This window comes from Corvus cornix, chromosome 6 (genome assembly GCF_000738735.6).
Source record: "Corvus cornix cornix isolate S_Up_H32 chromosome 6, ASM73873v5, whole genome shotgun sequence".
In the NCBI taxonomy this organism is placed as follows: domain Eukaryota; kingdom Metazoa; phylum Chordata; class Aves; order Passeriformes; family Corvidae; genus Corvus; species Corvus cornix.
This window is the reverse complement of record NC_046336.1, coordinates 32582291-32599399: the sequence shown is the minus strand read 5'-3', so window position 1 is coordinate 32599399 and position 17109 is coordinate 32582291. Positions and strand designations below refer to the sequence as shown.

General features: G+C 57.9%; 2 protein-coding genes across 15 annotated transcripts in view; one reads left to right on the top strand and one right to left on the bottom strand.

Moving 5' to 3' along the window:
* Nucleotides 1–9101, top strand: part of CDH23 (cadherin related 23) — a 181927-nt gene extending 172826 nt beyond the window's left edge. For 10 of the 11 annotated variants that reach the window (XM_019286531.3, XM_019286532.3, XM_019286530.3 and 7 more), the window contains 18 exons: nucleotides 186–323; nucleotides 479–598; nucleotides 1014–1191; nucleotides 1919–2130; nucleotides 2661–2855; nucleotides 3160–3270; nucleotides 3454–3583; nucleotides 3743–4006; nucleotides 4131–4292; nucleotides 4404–4660; nucleotides 4919–5016; nucleotides 5102–5222; nucleotides 5395–5474; nucleotides 5661–5701; nucleotides 6006–6066; nucleotides 6442–6571; nucleotides 6654–6776; nucleotides 7976–9101. In XM_019286531.3, the coding sequence (XP_019142076.3) occupies nucleotides 186–323; nucleotides 479–598; nucleotides 1014–1191; nucleotides 1919–2130; nucleotides 2661–2855; nucleotides 3160–3270; nucleotides 3454–3583; nucleotides 3743–4006; nucleotides 4131–4292; nucleotides 4404–4660; nucleotides 4919–5016; nucleotides 5102–5222; nucleotides 5395–5474; nucleotides 5661–5701; nucleotides 6006–6066; nucleotides 6442–6571; nucleotides 6654–6776; nucleotides 7976–8302 (2748 nt within the window). In that variant the 3' untranslated portion in view covers nucleotides 8303–9101. Of the gene's footprint in view, nucleotides 1–185; nucleotides 324–478; nucleotides 599–1013; nucleotides 1192–1918; nucleotides 2131–2660; nucleotides 2856–3159; nucleotides 3271–3453; nucleotides 3584–3742; nucleotides 4007–4130; nucleotides 4293–4403; nucleotides 4661–4918; nucleotides 5017–5101; nucleotides 5223–5394; nucleotides 5475–5660; nucleotides 5702–6005; nucleotides 6067–6441; nucleotides 6572–6653; nucleotides 6777–6949; nucleotides 7064–7975 lie in introns of all 11 variants that reach the window. The other variant, XM_039553795.1, reaches the window with a different exon arrangement.
* A 213-nt stretch (nucleotides 9102–9314) lies between these two features.
* LOC104690227 (prosaposin-like) lies at nucleotides 9315–17087 on the bottom strand. 4 transcript variants are annotated; one of them, XM_039553799.1, is made up of 15 exons: nucleotides 16951–17087; nucleotides 13685–13809; nucleotides 13339–13416; nucleotides 13127–13252; nucleotides 12731–12925; nucleotides 12085–12228; nucleotides 11775–11831; nucleotides 11530–11535; nucleotides 11337–11444; nucleotides 11040–11126; nucleotides 10760–10943; nucleotides 10513–10682; nucleotides 10352–10432; nucleotides 10099–10206; nucleotides 9315–10010 (listed from the first exon to the last, which is right to left on the bottom strand). In XM_039553799.1, the coding sequence occupies exons 1-15, from the start codon at nucleotides 17009–17011 to the stop codon at nucleotides 9975–9977; spliced, it is 1566 nt and encodes a 521-aa protein (XP_039409733.1). In that variant the 5' UTR covers nucleotides 17012–17087; the 3' UTR covers nucleotides 9315–9974. The 4 variants fall into 4 exon arrangements, with proteins under 4 accessions (XP_039409733.1, XP_039409731.1, XP_039409732.1 ...); XM_039553797.1 differs by having other exon boundaries at nucleotides 11530–11538; nucleotides 16951–17086; XM_039553798.1 differs by having other exon boundaries at nucleotides 11530–11538; nucleotides 13339–13413; nucleotides 16951–17086.
* Between the last annotated feature and the right edge of the window lie 22 nt (nucleotides 17088–17109).

The following is a 17109-nucleotide window of genomic DNA, read 5'->3' as shown; positions in this document are numbered from 1 at the left end:
ACACCTTCTCTTCCCTCTGCCTGTGCTTGAACCATTTGAAGGTAGTCAACCCTGCCATGCGCTCTGTGCCAGAACCTTATTGGGGGTCTGGCTGTGCCCAGCCCTGGGTGCCACCCTGTGCCCTTGGTTACTGCCCACTGAAACAGCACAGGATGAACCAGTCCTGCTTGCTCCCTTTGTTGCAGAAAGCTGTCTTTGAGGATGTGCCATTGGGTACGGTCATCGTGAGGGTCATGGCCACCGATGCAGATTCCGGGCAGTTTGCTCTCATCCAGTACAGCCTGAGCGATGGAGAGGGCAAGTTTGGGATAAATCCCAACACGGTAAGGAGCCAACCAAGGCTGGAACAGAGCAGGGAAAGAGAGGGGAGGCTGAAATGGTCCCAGATTGTGCCTTGCTCCCACACCTCACCTTCTGCCCCTTCTTGAGTACCAGCTCTTCCAGACGAGGTCCACCTGAAGGTCTCTGTGTGCTGCAGGGTGACATCTACATCCTGTCAGCCCTGGACCGGGAAAAGAAGGATCGCTACACATTGACAGCCGTGGCCAGGGACAACCCTGGGGATGTCTCCAGCAACCGTCGGGAGAACTCGGTGCAGGTAGGGCTCTCCTCCTCCCACCACCCCTTGTGTGCTGGTCACCAGCAAGAAGGTGTTAAAGCTCCACCTTTCCTCCCCAGTGGCTGGACTGGGGGGCAATTAGGCAGAAGGAAGAGCAGATGATGCCAGGAGCTGTGGGGTGAATGGTGCAGGGTACTTTGTGCCACAGGGACAGCACGTCAGCAGGAGGGGCAGGGAAGGGTGATGCTATTGTCTGCAAGTGCTGTGGCATCAATGGGTGCCCCAGCCACGGCGGCCCCCATTGTTGGAGGCAGGAATTCAGCTGGTGGAGCTGAAACAAATAGCAGGAAGTTGCTCCAGCAACAGAGCTGAAGGTCACAGCAGGGGTGAGGCCCCAGGGCCTGCCCAGCCTTCCCCAGCCCCACACCACCCAGCTGGCTGTGCTTTGTCGAAGGTGCTGATCACAGTCCTGGACATCAACGATGTAAGGCCCCAGTTCAGCAAGAGCCAGTTCAGCACCAGCGTCTATGAGAATGAGCCAGCAGGGACGTCAGTGATCACCATGAGTGCCACCGACCTGGACGAAGGGGACAATGGCGTGGTGACCTACAGCATCGAGGGTCCTGGAGCAGGTAGGTGCTGGGGGCAGGGGGCTCTTCCCCAGGGAGGAAGGTTATGAAGAGGGAGGAGTAGGCAGGCACCAAGCCTACAGCCCATCTCGGGCGGCTGGTTTCGGCTCCTGGGAGCAATACTGAAAGCGTGGAGCTTTTGCTATTGCTCTGCAGTTCCCAGTTCCTCATGGGGTGTTAGGACTTTGCCTGACTTCATCCTGAAGCCCAGCCTTGGCTTATGCTCTTGTCTTCCCCACCCCAGCAGGACTTTCTATGTACACCAGTGTGTCTTGCAGCAAGCTCACTGCCTGCTTTAGGTGAAGGCTTTGAAGGGCAAAGGTGTGGGTGGGTAGTGATAGTGCCTGAAATCCAGTATATCTGCACATGGAGAAATCATGGAAATCAGGCAAAAGCCAGCATATAGAGGGGAATGGCAGAACATTCATTTTCCTGAGACACATGGACTCCTCTGGCTCCACTATGCCAGCCTGGGCAGGAGTGAAACACAGACAGGGGTAACCAGGGAGTAGAGCCCAGAGACAAGGATGTGGCAGTGGGCTGGGATGGCATGAAAACCCTGAGACCATCCACACTCCTGGCCTCAGGCACCAGCTCCACTCCATCACCCTTGACAGGGATTTCCCACCAGTGAGGGGTGCACTTCAGCTGGTATACTCATTTTTAATTATAATTTATCTGGCGCAAAGTGTCCTGAGCCAGAGATGTGGGGGGTTTTTTCTGTCCCCAGAGGCTTTCAAGATCAATAAAGACTCCGGGCTTGTCACATCCCGGCGGCGCCTGCAGTCCTATGAGAGGTTCAACCTGACTGTGGTGGCCACAGACAAGGGGCATCCCCCTCTTTGGGGGACCACCATGCTTCACATCGAGGTCATCGACATCAATGACAACCGCCCCGTCTTCATCCGCCCACCCAATGGCACTATCCTGCACATCAAGGAGGTAAATCCCTTGGGAGCAAGCAGGGTCATGGCACGTTGAAAGTGTATTCAGGAGCACTCCTGCCTATCAGCAGCAAAATCCAAACTCCATCTCCACTGGGGATGGAACAAGGCCTTGATTTAGCATTTGGCAAGGTTTGGTTCATGGGGCTGGACACTCAAAAACAGCTTCTCTCCATACATGCGAGCAGGGTGGTGGGGCAGATTTGGGGAACAGAAACCCCAGCAGCACTCAGAGTTAGTAAACAATCCGTGTGTGGTGCGTGCAGAGCATGTTTATAAACATGGGCTGGAAATGCTGACATTTAAGATGTTTCCTCTTTCTGGGAAGCCAGGCTTGATTCAGCCAGTCCCCAGCCACCAGGCCAAAGGGAATCATTGCTCAATGTTGCCAGCCCCATGTTGGGTTTGGGTAGTGGGAGCTTGCTGACCTCCAAACCCAAGGGATTTTGGACCAAGGGGTCTGGAGGGGCAGGGGGAGCAGGGGTTTGCATGCAGTGCCAAGGCTGAAGGGCTTGTGTGTGCAAGCAGGAGATCCCCCTGCGGTCCAACGTCTACGAGGTCTATGCCACAGACAAAGACGAGGGTCTCAACGGAGTGGTGCTCTACAACCTGCTGAAAACTGGGGCAGGGAACAAGGACTGGGAGTATTTCAGCATCGATTCTGTCAGTGGGCTGATCCAGACGGCCATGCGGCTGGACCGGGAGAAGCAGGCAGTGTACAATGTGAGCTGGGCAGGGGGCCGGGGCAGGCCTTGAGGCTGTGGGTCCAGCATGGGGCTGGTGGGATGCAAGTGATGTGGTGAGGATGGGGTCGGCTGACACAGTTGTGGAGGTACCACACCTTAGCAGGAACTGGGTGGTTATCAAGTGTTATAGGGGGGTTGCATCCTGGTAAGCCAACACCCAATTCCCTGTTAAATCCCCCCAAAATCGTCCACCATCCAGCTGTCCTCTCTGTCCCTGCCTCAGTGATGTCTCCCAGTGTGTGTGGTTTTGCCCAGGACAGCCCTTTTGCCTCTCTCCCCAGCTGATCATCGTGGCCTGTGACCAGGGCCAGCCACCCTACGAGACCATGCAGCCCCTGCAGGTAGCACTCGATGACATCGATGACAATGAACCCATCTTCCTCAGGCCACCTGTAAGGCACCAGAGTGAAGGGGGTGGGATGCAGGGGATGCAGGGATGGGTATGCCAGCGAGCACATGTGATGGAGCATGCAGCCCTGGGCATCACCATGGTGGGCAGCACCATGGGATCTGTCTGCTTTTATTTAAAGCAACCTCAGTGCTCCTAACATTCCTTTCTCTGGGGTCTCTGGCAGAGGGATAGTCCCCAGTACCAGGCACTCTCTGTCCCCGAGCACTCGCGGCCAGGCACTGTGGTGGGGAATGTCACTGGTGCAGTGGACGCGGATGAGGGCTCCAACGCCATTGTCTACTACTTCATAGCAGGTGGGTGTGGAGATGGCAGCTCTGTGTCCCTCCACACACCCCTCACCCGGGATTTTCTTCATCTCCTCACTGCCCCTCTGCCCTTCTCAATGGGCAAGGTGGCATTTTGGAAGTGCCAAGCCCAAAGGGGCCTAACTGGGGACCCCCTTCTGCACCCAGCTGGGAACCAGGAGAGCAATTTTCAGCTGAGCCGAGAGGGGAAGCTGAAGGTCTTGCGGGACCTGGACCGGGAGAAGGAACCGTACCACTCAATCATTGTAAAAGCATCCAGCCAGAGGAACTGGTCCCCTCCCCAGGACCAGCAGGCGGGGAGAGCCCAGTTCTGGGACCTCAGTGGGGACCTGACACTTCAGGAGGTGCGGATCTTCCTGGATGACATCAATGACCAGTCCCCCCAGTTCACCAAGTCGGAGTACACAGCGGGTAAGGGGTGCCAGGGGCTGGGGGGGCACCAGGAGACAGAGATACTTCCAGGAAAATCCAGCAGGATGATGGGGCAGCGAGAGCCAGCCTCGCCCCAGGTCCCTTTCCCATCTCTCCCTCAAAGGGGTTGCCACTGATGCCAAGGTGGGGTCGGAGCTGATCAGAGTGGTCGCAGTGGACGCCGATGTGGGCAATAACAGCCTGGTCCTGTACAACATCCTGGGCATTCGCTACATCAAGCAGCACTCCAACGACTCCGAGGAGGTGGCCAACATCTTCAGCATCGGTGAGTGCCCAGCCTGCTGCCGGGAGCATGGCGTCTTGGGCAGAGATATGGCCAAAGCTGTCCCCATGGCTGGGGTCACTAATCCCAGGCATGTGACCATCCATTCCCCAGGAACTCTTGATGGCATCCTGCGAACCTTCGACCTCTTCACGGCCTATAACCCCGGCTACTTTGTGGTGGACATTATGGCCTCTGACCTGGTGGGCCACAACGACACGGCCATTGTGGGGATTTACATCCTGCGGGATGACCAGAGGGTCAAAATCATCATCAATGAGATCCCTGACAAGGTCAGGCAGTTTGAGGAGGAGTTCATCAGCCTGCTCTCCAACATCACAGGTGCCATCGTCAACACAGATGATGTGCAGGTAACCATCCTGTTTGGACGTTGCTTTGAGGGGTAGGCAACCTTCCAGATGCTACTTGGGAAGTCTCTTTTGGGGGAATCCTGCCTGGATAACCGTAGACACTCCTGGGCTCAGAAGGTGACGAATACACTCCAGGTTGGGGTGTACTGAAGGGGTCCAGATTGGTGCTTGAGGGTCTCTTGCCATGCAAGTACACCTTGGAGCATGCTCAGGAGGAGACTCCTCTCCCACACTGGAGACCTTGCTGTCTCTCCCCAGTTCCATGTTGACAAGAAAGGCCGGGTGAACTTTGCCCAGACAGAGCTGCTGATCCATGTGGTAAACAGGGAGACCAACCGCATCCTGGATGTGGAGCGGTACGTCCCCTGGCCCCCCACCCGGCCCAGCTCCCTCGGGACCCTCAATAATGTCAAGGTGCCCAAGCAACCCTTCTCTTCCCAGGGTTATTCAGATGATAGACGAGAACAAGGAGCAGCTGAGGAATCTCTTCAGGAACTACAACGTGCTGGATGTGCAGCCTGCCATTACTGCCCGGGCACCAGATGACCTCTCAGCTCTGCAGGTATGGGTCCATCTGGGGTTGGAGATGCTGCTCGCAGGTGGGGTGGTGTTCCTTCCCATGGGGACTGGTCAGTAACTGGCGAGATGTTCCACCCACATAACTTTGGGCATGTGCCCACCAGTGGGTGCTGGCTCCATGCCCGAGGTTTCCACCACGCCTCTGTCTCTCCTAGATGGCAATCATCGTGCTGGCCGTCCTGCTCTTCCTGGCTGCCATGCTCTTCATCCTCATGAACTGGTACTATCGGACAGTGTGAGTAACTCTCTCTGCCTATCCCCTCCAAAATGCATGGTTTTAATACTGATAGTACCTCTCCCCTCCAAGCTCCCAGCCTTATTTAACACGGGGGTATACCTATGAAGGGTTATTGCAAATCTGTGTGTCCTCCTTTCCAGCATCTTCCTTATTTCCCTCCCTGAGTGGCTGTTTCTTTTGCAGGCACAAAAGGAAATTGAAAGCCATCGTGGCTGGCTCCACTGGTGAGCAGTTTGGGGTGTCCCAGCTGTGTGGGAGAGTGGGGTGCATGGAGAGCACAGAGGAGGGTCACAGGGAGACATGGGGGATATCGTGGGGTGTATATCAGAAGTGATCCTGCCCAGCACGGTGTGGTGGTGGGAGGCTTTTCGCAGCATCAGGCGCTGCATGATCAGCCACATCCCAGCATGTTTGTCACTGCCTTTCTGGTTGCTCTTTATCCCTCCCTGATAAAGAAGTGTCACCCCATGGTTTGCTGCTCAGCCCACCAACATGTCCCCCTGTAACTCCCATCCCTGCCTTTTGCAGGGAACAGAGGCTTCATGGACATTATGGACATGCCAAACACCAACAAGTACTCTTTTGATGGGTGAGTGCCACCCCCTGGGGTTGGAGGCTGCTCCCGAGAGAGGGATGCCTGTGTTGTGGAGCCGTGATGTCTCTCTGCTCTGCTCTGCTCTGCATGGAGCATGACTGGCCCTGGGACACGTGCTTGCTCTGAGAGCTTTCTAAGCTAAAAAATCTTGGTCTTTCTCCTGTGACTCCATCTGTGCCAATCCTGGCCAGGTTTGGGGTAAGCAGAGATGACGGGCATGTTTTGACACGTATCTGGATCCAGAGCAGCCAAATTCATACCTGCACAGGGCAGGAGGAGGCAGTGCAACCTCAGCATCCAGGCTCCAGATGGCGTTAGGGATAATGCCACTCTTTGCCTGCGCTGATGGCAGTTCCTCCCCCTGGGCAGGGCCAACCCGGTGTGGCTGGACCCCTTCTGCAGGAATATGGAGCTGGCGGCACAGGCGGAGCACGAGGACGACCTGCCAGAGAACCTGAGCGAGATCACCGACCTCTGGAACAGCCCTGCCCGCACCCACGTGAGACACGGCCCCCGCCAGGACATCGTGTTCCCGCGCCTGTCACCCACAGCACCTCCTGAGCCGCTCTCTCCTCCTGCAGGGCACTTTCGGGAGAGAGCCCTCCGCTGCCAAGCCCGAGGATGACCGCTACCTGCGGGCAGCCATCCAGGAGTACGACAACATTGCCAAGCTGGGGCAGATCATGCGGGAGGGACCCATCAAGGTGAGTTTTGAGGGCAGGCATCCTCCGCCAAGGGGTCTTCTCTTACAGGTACACCTTCCAAGTTCACAGTGCCAGAGGGTGATGTCGCTTCACAAAATGCCAGGACGAGGCCGGCCTCCCTCTAATCAAACCATCTCCCTTGGATAACCCACAGTCTCTCCCCCTCCACCCAGGGCACTCTCCTGAAGGTGGTCCTGGATGATTACATGCGCTTGAAAAAGCTCTTTGCCCAGCGGATGGTGCATAAGGCCACCGCCAGTCAGGGGGACCGCTCCTCAGTCTCGGAGGTAGAGGGGTGTGCATGGGCGTGGGGAGATGCTTGCCGTGCCCTCTGGGATGCAGTGTGTCTTCCTGGCCCCACAGGCTGTGGTCGCTCCCTGTGGCCACTCTTGGTCCCTCTCACACAGTGCTCCCTCCACTCTCTGCTTGGTCAAAATGAGCCAATGTTGGTTTTCCACTGGTTCCCACTGCTGTTTTTTCACTGGTTTTCCAGGCTGCTGATGCCCCACAGTGACTCTCCGTGTTTCCTCTGAGCATCAGCAGCACTTTCTCCCTTGGTCTTTCTGACCCCAGGGGAGGACATCCCTCTTTGTAGGGTGGACTCTCTTCATCAGCTCCCATTTCTGCCAAGGCTGGCCAAAGCTGTGAGGGATCATCTTTCCTTCCTTCTGCTCCTCTGACTGGAGGGTGTTGGTGCAGAAGGGCTGGTATGGGGAGAAGCGATTCGTCCTGCGGCTTTCTACCCTTCATAGGGGGCAAAACAAGGGGCAAAGAGAGCAGAGGAGAGCAGTGGGATAGGAGATGCCTTTCAACCCTTCTGCCCTCCATCTGTCTATGCCCTTATTCCCCTCCAGCCCCATCCAGCCTTCCTTCATCTTCTGTCCCTGTCTGCCTCCTGCTCCTCCACCCTCACACAACCGCAAATTCCAGCCCGGGTCCAAACTCCTCCTTGGCCACTCTGGGGGCAGCTGCAGGACCCATCACCCAGCTGGTAGCTGGTGCCTGAGCCAGGGCATCCACCCAAAAATAGAGTGATCCAGCTGGAGGTCATCTCTTGGTGATCCTCATCACCACGCTCTGAGAGTGCTTCAGAAGAGGAGAGTCCTTCCCTCCACTGGACTCCAGCATTGCAGGAGTCATGGAAGCCAGGAGCTGCTATGGCCACAGTGGTAATTCCTTACTCCATGGCTCTTTTGCAGCTGATCCAGAAGGAGCTGGAGGACGAGGAGGAGGAGCGCAGTCCCAGCCAGGGCAGCCTGCGCTTCCGACACAAGCAACCGGTGGAGCTGAAAGGTCCCGATGGCATCCACATGGTGCATGGCAGCACGGGCACGCTGCTCGCCTCCGACCTCAACAGCCTGCCCGAGGACGACCAGAAGGTGCTGGGTCGCTCGCTGGAGACTCTGACCGCCGACTGCGGGGGCTACAGCGACCACAACGCCCGCACCGAGTCAGCCAAGTCCACCCCCCTGCACAAGATGCGGGAGGTGATCATGGAGAGCCCTCTGGAGATCACCGAGTTATGACGAGCGGTGGTGCTTGCTGGTGCTCCTCTAGGCAAGCCGGGGCCGGCGGGGATGAAGCACAGACCAGGGGGGGCCGTGGTGGGGGCCAGGGGCAGCCCAAGACTGGTGCTTGGCCCCCTCTTCCCCTGCAGAAGGAGTCCAGGCTACCTGGTGCAGATCACTCTGGCAGCCTTGGAGAGCTTGGCCCCGGGAGAGGGCTCTCAGGACCGGAATGCTTTTACTCACCTGTCATTTATCCATGAAACCATTAAATTTTTTTTTATTTTTCTTATTAAAAAAAAAAAAAATTTTTTTTCTAAAAAAAAAAAAAAGGAAAAGAAAAGCTAAATGAATCTGATGAGTCCAGACTGGACGGGGGAAGGTGCAGTGAGGATGCAGATGATGTGCTGCCACAGCATCCCTGGGCACAGGCTGGGGACAAGCAGCTGTCACACCTCGACCACGGGCATGGGGACAGCCGGAGAAGCATGGGGAGAGACCGAGTCCTTTTGGCATTAACGTCACCTTTCCAGTAAGGAAAGACCCAACAAATTAAAAAGAAAAAAAAAACAACCCAAAGACATTCCTCCATTTCACTGGCTTTACCAAAACTACTTGCGATGTTGAAAGAGACTAACAATAACTGGGGCTTCTGGATGTGGAGTGCTCGTGTGTGTCTTTTGTTGCCCTTTTCTTTCCCCTTCTCTCTTGCATTTGGGTTTGTTTGTTCGGGGGTTTGTTTCCAGTCGTAACCTTGTGGAGAGTGTTGGGCACGGTCTGTTACGGGACTCAGAAATACACTGTCTATGGCTTTGGGTAACCTGTCTGTTGTCCTTCCTCCCCGGATCCATCACACCCAAACCCCCTTCGGAAGAGAAAACTCTCTTTTAATTCATCCTTCAACCCCATCACCTTCACGAGATGCCACCCTGGGTGTTGCTGCCCCTTGGATTTTGGGGGAAGCATTAAATGTCCTCCTGGTTTGCCCGCACCCCCATTGCAGCCCGAGCACAAGGAGGAAGGACACAGCCAGCCAGGCTCACGGGAAGAGTTTATTTGTGATGGGATGCTCCCGTGCACACTCAGGACCAGGCACTGCAGGCATCCCCCTGATAGGGCAGGGGCGATGACCCAGCACCCCGCTGCCCTCACCACCACGGCTGGATCAGCACAGGACCTCCAGCAGGGAGGGGGGTGTGAAAGGAAATCCTTGTGCCCAAACTCATTCATTTTCTGTTCAGGTGAGGCTGCCACCAGCCAGGAGTGGGGGGCCGGCGTTTGGGCAGCAGAACCCAGCCCAGCCCACAGGGACAGATCCACGTTGCTGGATCTGGGCCTTACGAGTGGTTCAGGGTGGGATGGAAAGGTCGAGATGGTATTGGGGATGGGGATGGGGATAGAGATGGGGACAGAGGTGGGCATGGGGATTTTGCAGTTACCCTGAGAGATGTCAGGGCTGAATCCCCAGTCCTGAAAATACTAACGAGTCCCTTAACCTGATTTGGAAATCCAAGCCCCAGGAGTGGAAGAGTAAGTGGCCAAGGGCGCTGGGGTTCCCTGCAGCCCTGCCAGCGCGATGAGGCCGGTTGGCTCCTGCCATTGCCGTCTGTGAGTGCAGGCATATCCCAAGGGAAGGGAGCCAGGATCCCGAACCAAACGGCAGAGCAAGTCCAGCCAGCAGAGGAGATGGCTCCTAGTTCCACACGTGACGCCGGCAGTGTGCGACGGCCTGCAGGAGGAACGGGGCGGGGTGGCGGTGGGACACAGGGACCCCCGGCACCCTGCCGGCCCAGGGAGGGGACACGACCGGCACTTACATTACACTCGACCGCCGTGGCCATATTCTTGCACCAGTATTGCGGGCCCCAGACACAGGGGGCCGAGCCCAGGAGATCCTCCTTGCCTGAGTCGCAGGCTCTGATTTTCTGCATTGTGAAGGAAAAGGGTGGGAGGAGGAGGAAGAAAACCTCCATGAGCAGCCTCTGGTCACCCTGCCCCTCTCCCAGCCCCGAGGCTTGGACAAAAGATGCCCATCTTGGTCCAGGCCGCCCCAGGGACGAGGACACTTACGGTGCAGACGAAGGTGGGGTCCATCATCTGCACGAAGAGCCGCACGGCCGCCGGCTCGTACTGCAACACGAGCGCCTCGCACTGGGAGGGAGAGAGGGGGTGAGCCCGGCGGGGGTGTCGGGGGTGTCCCCGCCGGGCTGGGTGTGCCCCCCTCAGCTCACCTTGCTGGTGAGCGGCGTGGGCAGCATCGCGCAGCCCTTCTCCAGCACCTCGCCCAGCTCCTCCAGCGTCTCGTTCTTCAGCAGCTCGTTGTCGAAGTAGGTGACGACGATCTGGCAGACGTTGCAGAAGGCGCCCGCGCTCACCGCCAGCTGCTCCAGCGAGGCAGCCCCTGGAGGACACGGGCCGTCAGCACCCAGCGGAGGGGACACCCTGCTCCCCGGGGCCCCGTGCTGGGTGCCAGCTCACCGGGCTGGGCGTCCCCGCTGCGGGGGCAGCAGCGCAGCATGGTGCAGACGGCCGCGGGGTCGGTGGCCTCCAGCAGCATGATCACCACGGCTTTGCCGTAGGAGTTGACGAAGTCCTTGCACTGCCCGATGACGCTGTGGGGCAGCATGTAACACACCTTCTCGATGTCATTCACCAGTTGCTCCTGCCGGCACAAAGAAGAAGAGGGAAACGCTGGCTCCTTGCTGCCCCTTTGTCCCCTGTCCCAGCCCCCCCAGCCCCAGACTGCAGCAGTGGTCACCTCTGTCACGTTGTTCTCCAGGAGGCTCTCGACTGTCTTCACGGTGAACTGGCACACGTCACACAGTGGAGTGCTCCCCACCCTGTCCTGTCGGGACAAGGTGGTGGGATGCATGCCGAGCTCCCCCAGAGCCACCCTCATCCTATTCCACCATCACCCCCCATGTAAGGCATTCCCCCTTGGATAAATGGAGATGCTTGAGGAAATAAAATACAAAATAAGGCTCCCTCTTCACAAGATTTGGATTTTAAGGATCACAGCAGAACTGGAGGGGGGCGGGGGGGGGGGCCCACTTACCCCCAGCATGCTCAGGACCTGCGTCACCTTCTCTGTGAGCAGCGTGTGGAGGGGCAGTGCCGAGGTGGAGGCGCAGAGTCCCAGCTGGCCACACAGCTCCATCGGGTCCTGGGGAGAGAAACATCCCGAATAAGGTGGGCATTGTCCCCCATGGAGGGGAATTTCAGCCCGTCAGGGCATGGGTCTCACTTACCTCAGCCTGCTACCAGTGGAGGGACCAGAAAATGGCAAGAAAAAATGAACATAAAATATAATTACAGCAGTTGCAAGCCAGAGAGAAGGGGGGAAAAACATTTAAATTTTGTAGGAATATAATGCAGTGAGTTTAACTTTAAAAAAAAGAAGCATTTGCTGATGAGGCCCCTTGGCTGTGCCATTCAGCCCCCCAGCTAGCACCCACTCTCCCCTGGCACCCCCAGGGAGCCCCCACCCTCTTACCATGTAGCGCAGCAGCTGGGCAGCCGTGTCCGTGTACTCGGCCAGGGAGCGCTTGCACTGCGGGAGGGAGACACGGCCTCAGTGCCCGACAGTGGACGCCCCCCACCTGGGCAGGCATCTGCAAAAGATGCTCCCATCGAGGAGGAGAAGAGGGCCCATGCCAGGAAGTGTTCAAGGCCAGACTGGACAGGGCTTGGAGCAACCTGGTCCAGTGGAAGGTGTCCCTGCCCATGGCAGGGGGTGGAATGACATTGTCTTTAAGGCCCCTTCCAGCCCAAACCCTTGTGTGATTCCCTGCTGGCCCCCTCACCCGCTGTGCCAGGTCGGGTGTCAGGGTCTCGCACACCCGCTTGGCATGGCCCACCAGTGCCCAGGTGAAGGCAGTGTTGGCCCTCAGCTCCAGCTGCACGGCTGTCACCAGCTGCAGGCAGTGCCCACACACCTCTTCCATCTCCTGCAGGATAACAAGGGCAGGGACACATTGGTACCCCCAAAATAAAATCAAACACTGCCCCCCTCCCCCCCCAATACCTGCATTTGCAGGGCTGGGATTTAAATACTGGCTGCAATTTGGGGCAGCACTTTGACCAGCATCTCTCTGGTTCCCTCCTGCATCCTGGAATATCCCCCCAAACTGGTGACACCCCCAAAAACAGAAGTTATTTCAGCTCCACAGAAATTTTCGGGGCTTTCTTTAATTGTTGTTAAGTAGGCGATGCTTTTAGGGGATTTTCATCCCTGAGCAGCATTAAGACACTGGCACAGGTTGCCCAGAGAAGCTGTGCCTGACCCATCCCTGGAAGTGTCCAAGGCCAGCTCGGATGGAGCTTGGGGCAACCTGGGCACATTCCCTGTCTGTGGCAGGGGTTTGGAATGAGATGATCTGTAAGGTCCCTTCCCACCCAAAGCGTTCCATGATTCCATGATCAGCACCATTCCTGTCCGTGCCACGGTACCTGGGCCTCGCCGTGAGGCAGGTCCTGGGGATGGAGCAGGAGGGGCACGTTGGCCATGAAGGGGGCGATCAGGTCGGCGAAGTCCTGGGTGGGGCCTGTGGCAGCTGGTGGTGGCTTCTCATACTTCAAGCTCTCCGTGGGTCTGTTCCGGGGCTGGCACAACTTGATGGTCCCACACACCACCTTTGGTTCCGACTGGGGGAGCAGAGGGGTGGGGGCTTGAGGCTGCATCTGCCCCATCACACCCACCACCTCCACCCGCCCCAGGTCATTTCCATCTCCATCACATCCTTCAGATGCTTTGTCCCAGGCTCCAGGAGCATCCTTTGCTCTGCAAGCCCCTAAGACATCCCAAACCACGGAGAAATGCAAACCCAGGGGCTTCCCCTGCATTACCAGCACTTGCTTGCCCAGCTGGACGAGCACGAGGATGCCAGTGTCCACCATCCTCTTGCACTTGACAGACCAGTCCTGGAAGGGCAGGTACTGGCATTTCTTATCCAAGAAGAGCCGCAGCTTTTCCTGGGTGACAGAGAGAGTATTCAGGGCCTCAGTGGTGTTGGTGGGGAGGAACACCAGCCCCACATCCCCTTCCTACTGAGACCCACCTCGGTGCAGTTGTCCTGCAGGATCTTGCCCACCACAGAGACCGCCACCTGGCACAGGTGACAGGGGATCCCCTTCTGCTGAGAGAGGGGACATGTGGGGATGCTGTCACAGCACCCAGACCCACCACTTGCTCTCGAGATCCCAATCCTCCACCCCACCACGGGGCACTTGGGAACGTCCCGGGGCACCCATTGATTTTTGCCGTTTACTCTGCAGATATGTCGCTGCCTGAGGGCGCCAGATGCTGGGGTGGGCAGGCTGGGATTCTCCTGCCATCTCCATGTTCTGGGGCAGATGGGCACTTCTCCCGCAGCCTCCCGCATTCCCTGCTCCCAGCACTGTTACCCCCAGGGCCCGGTCCCACACGGTGAGCTGGCAGAGCTCCAGTGCCCCGCACTTAGCCGCGGTCGCCACGTCGCGGCACCAGTCCTCCGGCTGCTTGCCACACTCGTGGAGGGGGCTGGCCCCGGCTGTGAGAGGGGAGAGGAGACGGTCAGCCCACGAGGCACCCCAAGACACCAAACTAACCTCCCTATCTGCACCGCAGTGAGCTAGGGGTGATGCTCCTCACCCTCCCGCTGTGATTCCACCTCAGCTCCCAAAGTCGTGGGGGAGGTTGTTTCGTTTATAAATGATTTTTTAAGGCTGGCTTTGCCAGGCAGCCAGCTTTTTCAATGGGATGTCACAGGGTCAGAAGCAAAGGGAATTTGGGTCTCATCCTCAACCTCACGGCACCCTCTGACACGCTGCAGAGGCGGCTGCTTATAAAAGCAGCAATAAATCTTGCAAACCCGGGGCGCCGGCGCTCAGCCCCGCACGGCAGCCGGATAGTCACGCCACGGCTCCCGGCAACGATTGAGCAACCCCACTTTTGGTGGGGTTCTTTTGGTTTTATTTCCTCCCCACGACAGCATTTTCTCCTGACTGTAAATCCCCGGCACGGCAGCCGCGGCATGGCCCGCCCCGGCAGCGCGGTGGCGTGGCGCAAGAGCAGCGCTTTAATTGTCACCTTGGTGTGTCAGGACTCGTTTTTGCTGGGGCGAGTGTTCCTTTCCACCGGGAACTGTGCCCACCCAGGATGCGGTTGGGGAGGAGGCGGGGAGAGGACACAACCCAAGCCCTTCGCTGCCTTGCTTTGGCTGGGAGGCGCTCCGGGAATTTGGGGGTATATAGGGAGCAGCACCCGAGCAGAGGGACAGGCAGACCCTGCTGCAGACCCTCTTGCAAGAGGCGTTTCTAAGCAAACCACAACCCTCCCCGCTCCAAGCGTTTGCATACAGCTTTTATCCCCCAGCCCTGTCTATGATTTTGCAGAGCAGGAATAAAGCCAAAGGCAGAAACTGCTCCTTCCACCCAACCCTGCCCTTATCAGATTTCTCCCCAAAAGCTGCTTTCCCTGCATGCTGGATTTTGGCAACGCCTCCAGCTCATCCATGAGACGGCAGCGTGAGGTGCCCAGGGCCACCCTGGAAAGTCCCCTGAGCCGGAGGTTGTGGGGAGAGGGGTCCCAAGCCCCTCACCAGTCCCAGCTGCCCCCAAAAGCGCTGGCGCAGCTCGGAGGGTGCCGGGTCGTGTTTCAGCCCCGATTTCCCCATCGGGCTGACGGCAGCACTGGGACAGGTGAGCCGCGGGGCAGGGCGAGTCCCCCCGCTTTCCCAGGCTTCCCACACACCTCCCCAGCTGCGCGATGCCGAGCTCGCCGCATCAGCTGAGAGGTATATATTTATGTTTTCAACCCTGGCCCCAGCATCAGGGCAAACAGGAATGGCAAGTCAGAAGAGACACTAAGGGGCAGCACCAAAACCAAGGAGATGGGAGACAACAACCCCACAGCATTTTTTTTTCTGAGCCGGTACCCCAGCATTTCTCACAGCCCTGTGTTGGAGCCCGGACCCCAGAGGGGGATCGGGGGATCTAGAAGACACGGGTGGTTTGGTCCTGAACTTTCCTGGCTCACAGAGCTCCTCAGCTCAGTGCTTGCTCCTCGCCCTGCTCAAGCTGAAACTCACCCATCAAGTGCTGGGCCAGAAGGTAATTAGGACTAATCATAACTCCCAACAGCTGAGAGCAGGGGGAGCTTCCCCCAATGGAAACCACTGCCACGGGGCAAGCAACTGCGGCAACTGGTGTCTCGTGAGCTCTCCTACACGTTTCAAAGCCGTGCCGGAGCCACCTCATGCTGCCAGGGACACAGGCAGCAGGGTTATTAGATGATGCCATTTTTAGCAAAAGGAGCGAGGCAGGGATGCTCCCGTGCCACTGTGGTCCCAGGCCAGCCACAACTGCCCTATTCCGGTCTGCCAGGCCCGGGGGATGGGGTGGGCTTTGCTCAGGGGGGATCCAGCACCGAGCTCCAGCTCTGGCAGGGCTCTGCTGGCATTCCATGGAGTCTCGGAGCGCCCCGGCCGAGCCGGCAGAGCCTGGCGAGCCGGTTGTGACGTAAACCCCGGGGGTGGCAGCGTGGGCCCCAGCGCCCCAATTCCCGGCCTGGCGCACACCCCTTGTTACAGCAAGAACCATAAATACACTCTTCCCAGCTCCCAAATCCTTCTCCAAGGCTTCCAGGGTCCCCGGTCCCGCAGCACCCCCGTGCCGTGCAGCCAAGCCCCTGCCGGCTCCCAGGGCAGGCGTCACCCCAGGCTGGACGTGCCGAGCGCAGGTGAACTTTCCTGCTCTGCCTGCTGCTGGCTGCAACACCTGGACACGTCCCCCCACCCCGGGCCACGCGTGCGCACTCACAAGTCCTCCACCACAAAGCCTGGGCAGGTCACCTCAGAGGAACCCAGTGAACCAAGCCTGGGGTAACTGGGGTGCAAGGGGGGCTCTTCACTCTTAAACACGGGGGATATCCTTACAACAGCAGGGCTCCACTTATTCTGGGGAAGATTTCCTCAAAACACAGCGATTTGGCCTCAAGGGAGGACCAGAGGTTAGAAACAGGCCTTTCCCAGCTTGTTTCCTGGGGATGGGCAGGGGCATGACTAAGGGACAGCAGCAGAGCTTTGCCTGCAGCAGGATTCGCTCACAGAGACCCAAGTCCCGATGTTGAAGAGGGCTCCTGAGGTGAGTAGAGCACATCACCCCATCACCCTTCCCAGAGCTCAGCAAGCCACAGCAGAGGCAACTTCCTGCTCCTGCATCTCCTCTGAGGACCATCAGGAAAAGGGCAGCTTCAGGTGGCAGCGTCGTCACTCTGTTGTGACAACCAAGTGGCTTCCCCAAGCTCACACGTTGGCAGCCAGGCCCCAGTACCAAGGGCAGCAGAGAGAGCAGCCCCTCTCCTGCACCACTGCAGACACCCCCAGCAACTAGCTTCCTCCTTCCATGCCCCAGCACAGCACCAGCTGTGCCTGAATCCCAGAGAAGGGAGGGAGCAAACCCCTTTTTGCCCTGAGATCACCTTTAAGAGCCTAAGTTCCAACACTCATATCCAGGTGGTAAAGCAGCCAGTGGTGCCACCTTCCCCCAAGCTCTCCTCTGCCCAACTCCAACACCAGAGGAATGAGGAAGCACATTATGGAGCATAAAACACCAAAGCTGAGAATAGTTTTGGGATTCAGCAGGGTTTTCTGGGCTCTCCACATCCTACCTATCCCCAGGCCTGGCCTTACCTTGGTAGGAGCCCAGGCACACAGAAATGATCAGCACCAAGCCACTCCATTTGCTCTCCATGCCGCTCCTAAGAGTCCTCAGTGGCTGGTTCCTCTCCTATGCTGCTCCCAGACTGAGGAATCTTGGATGGGCTGGGAGAAGCAGTGAGAACCCACACC

Bases quoted from the DNA above. Each gene is read 5' to 3' on its own strand.
- LOC104690227 (XM_039553797.1), bottom strand. From the start codon at position 17,011: ATGGAGAGCAAATGGAGTGGCTTGGTGCTGATCATTTCTGTGTGCCTG. The intron at 13,253-13,338 runs GTGGGTCTCAGT...TCTGTCACCCAG, and splicing joins TGCAGGACAACTGCACCGAG to GAAAAGCTGCGGCTCTTCTT. The intron at 10,683-10,759 runs GTGAGCTGGCAC...CGTGTCCTCCAG, and splicing joins CAGCGGGGACGCCCAGCCCG to GGGCTGCCTCGCTGGAGCAG.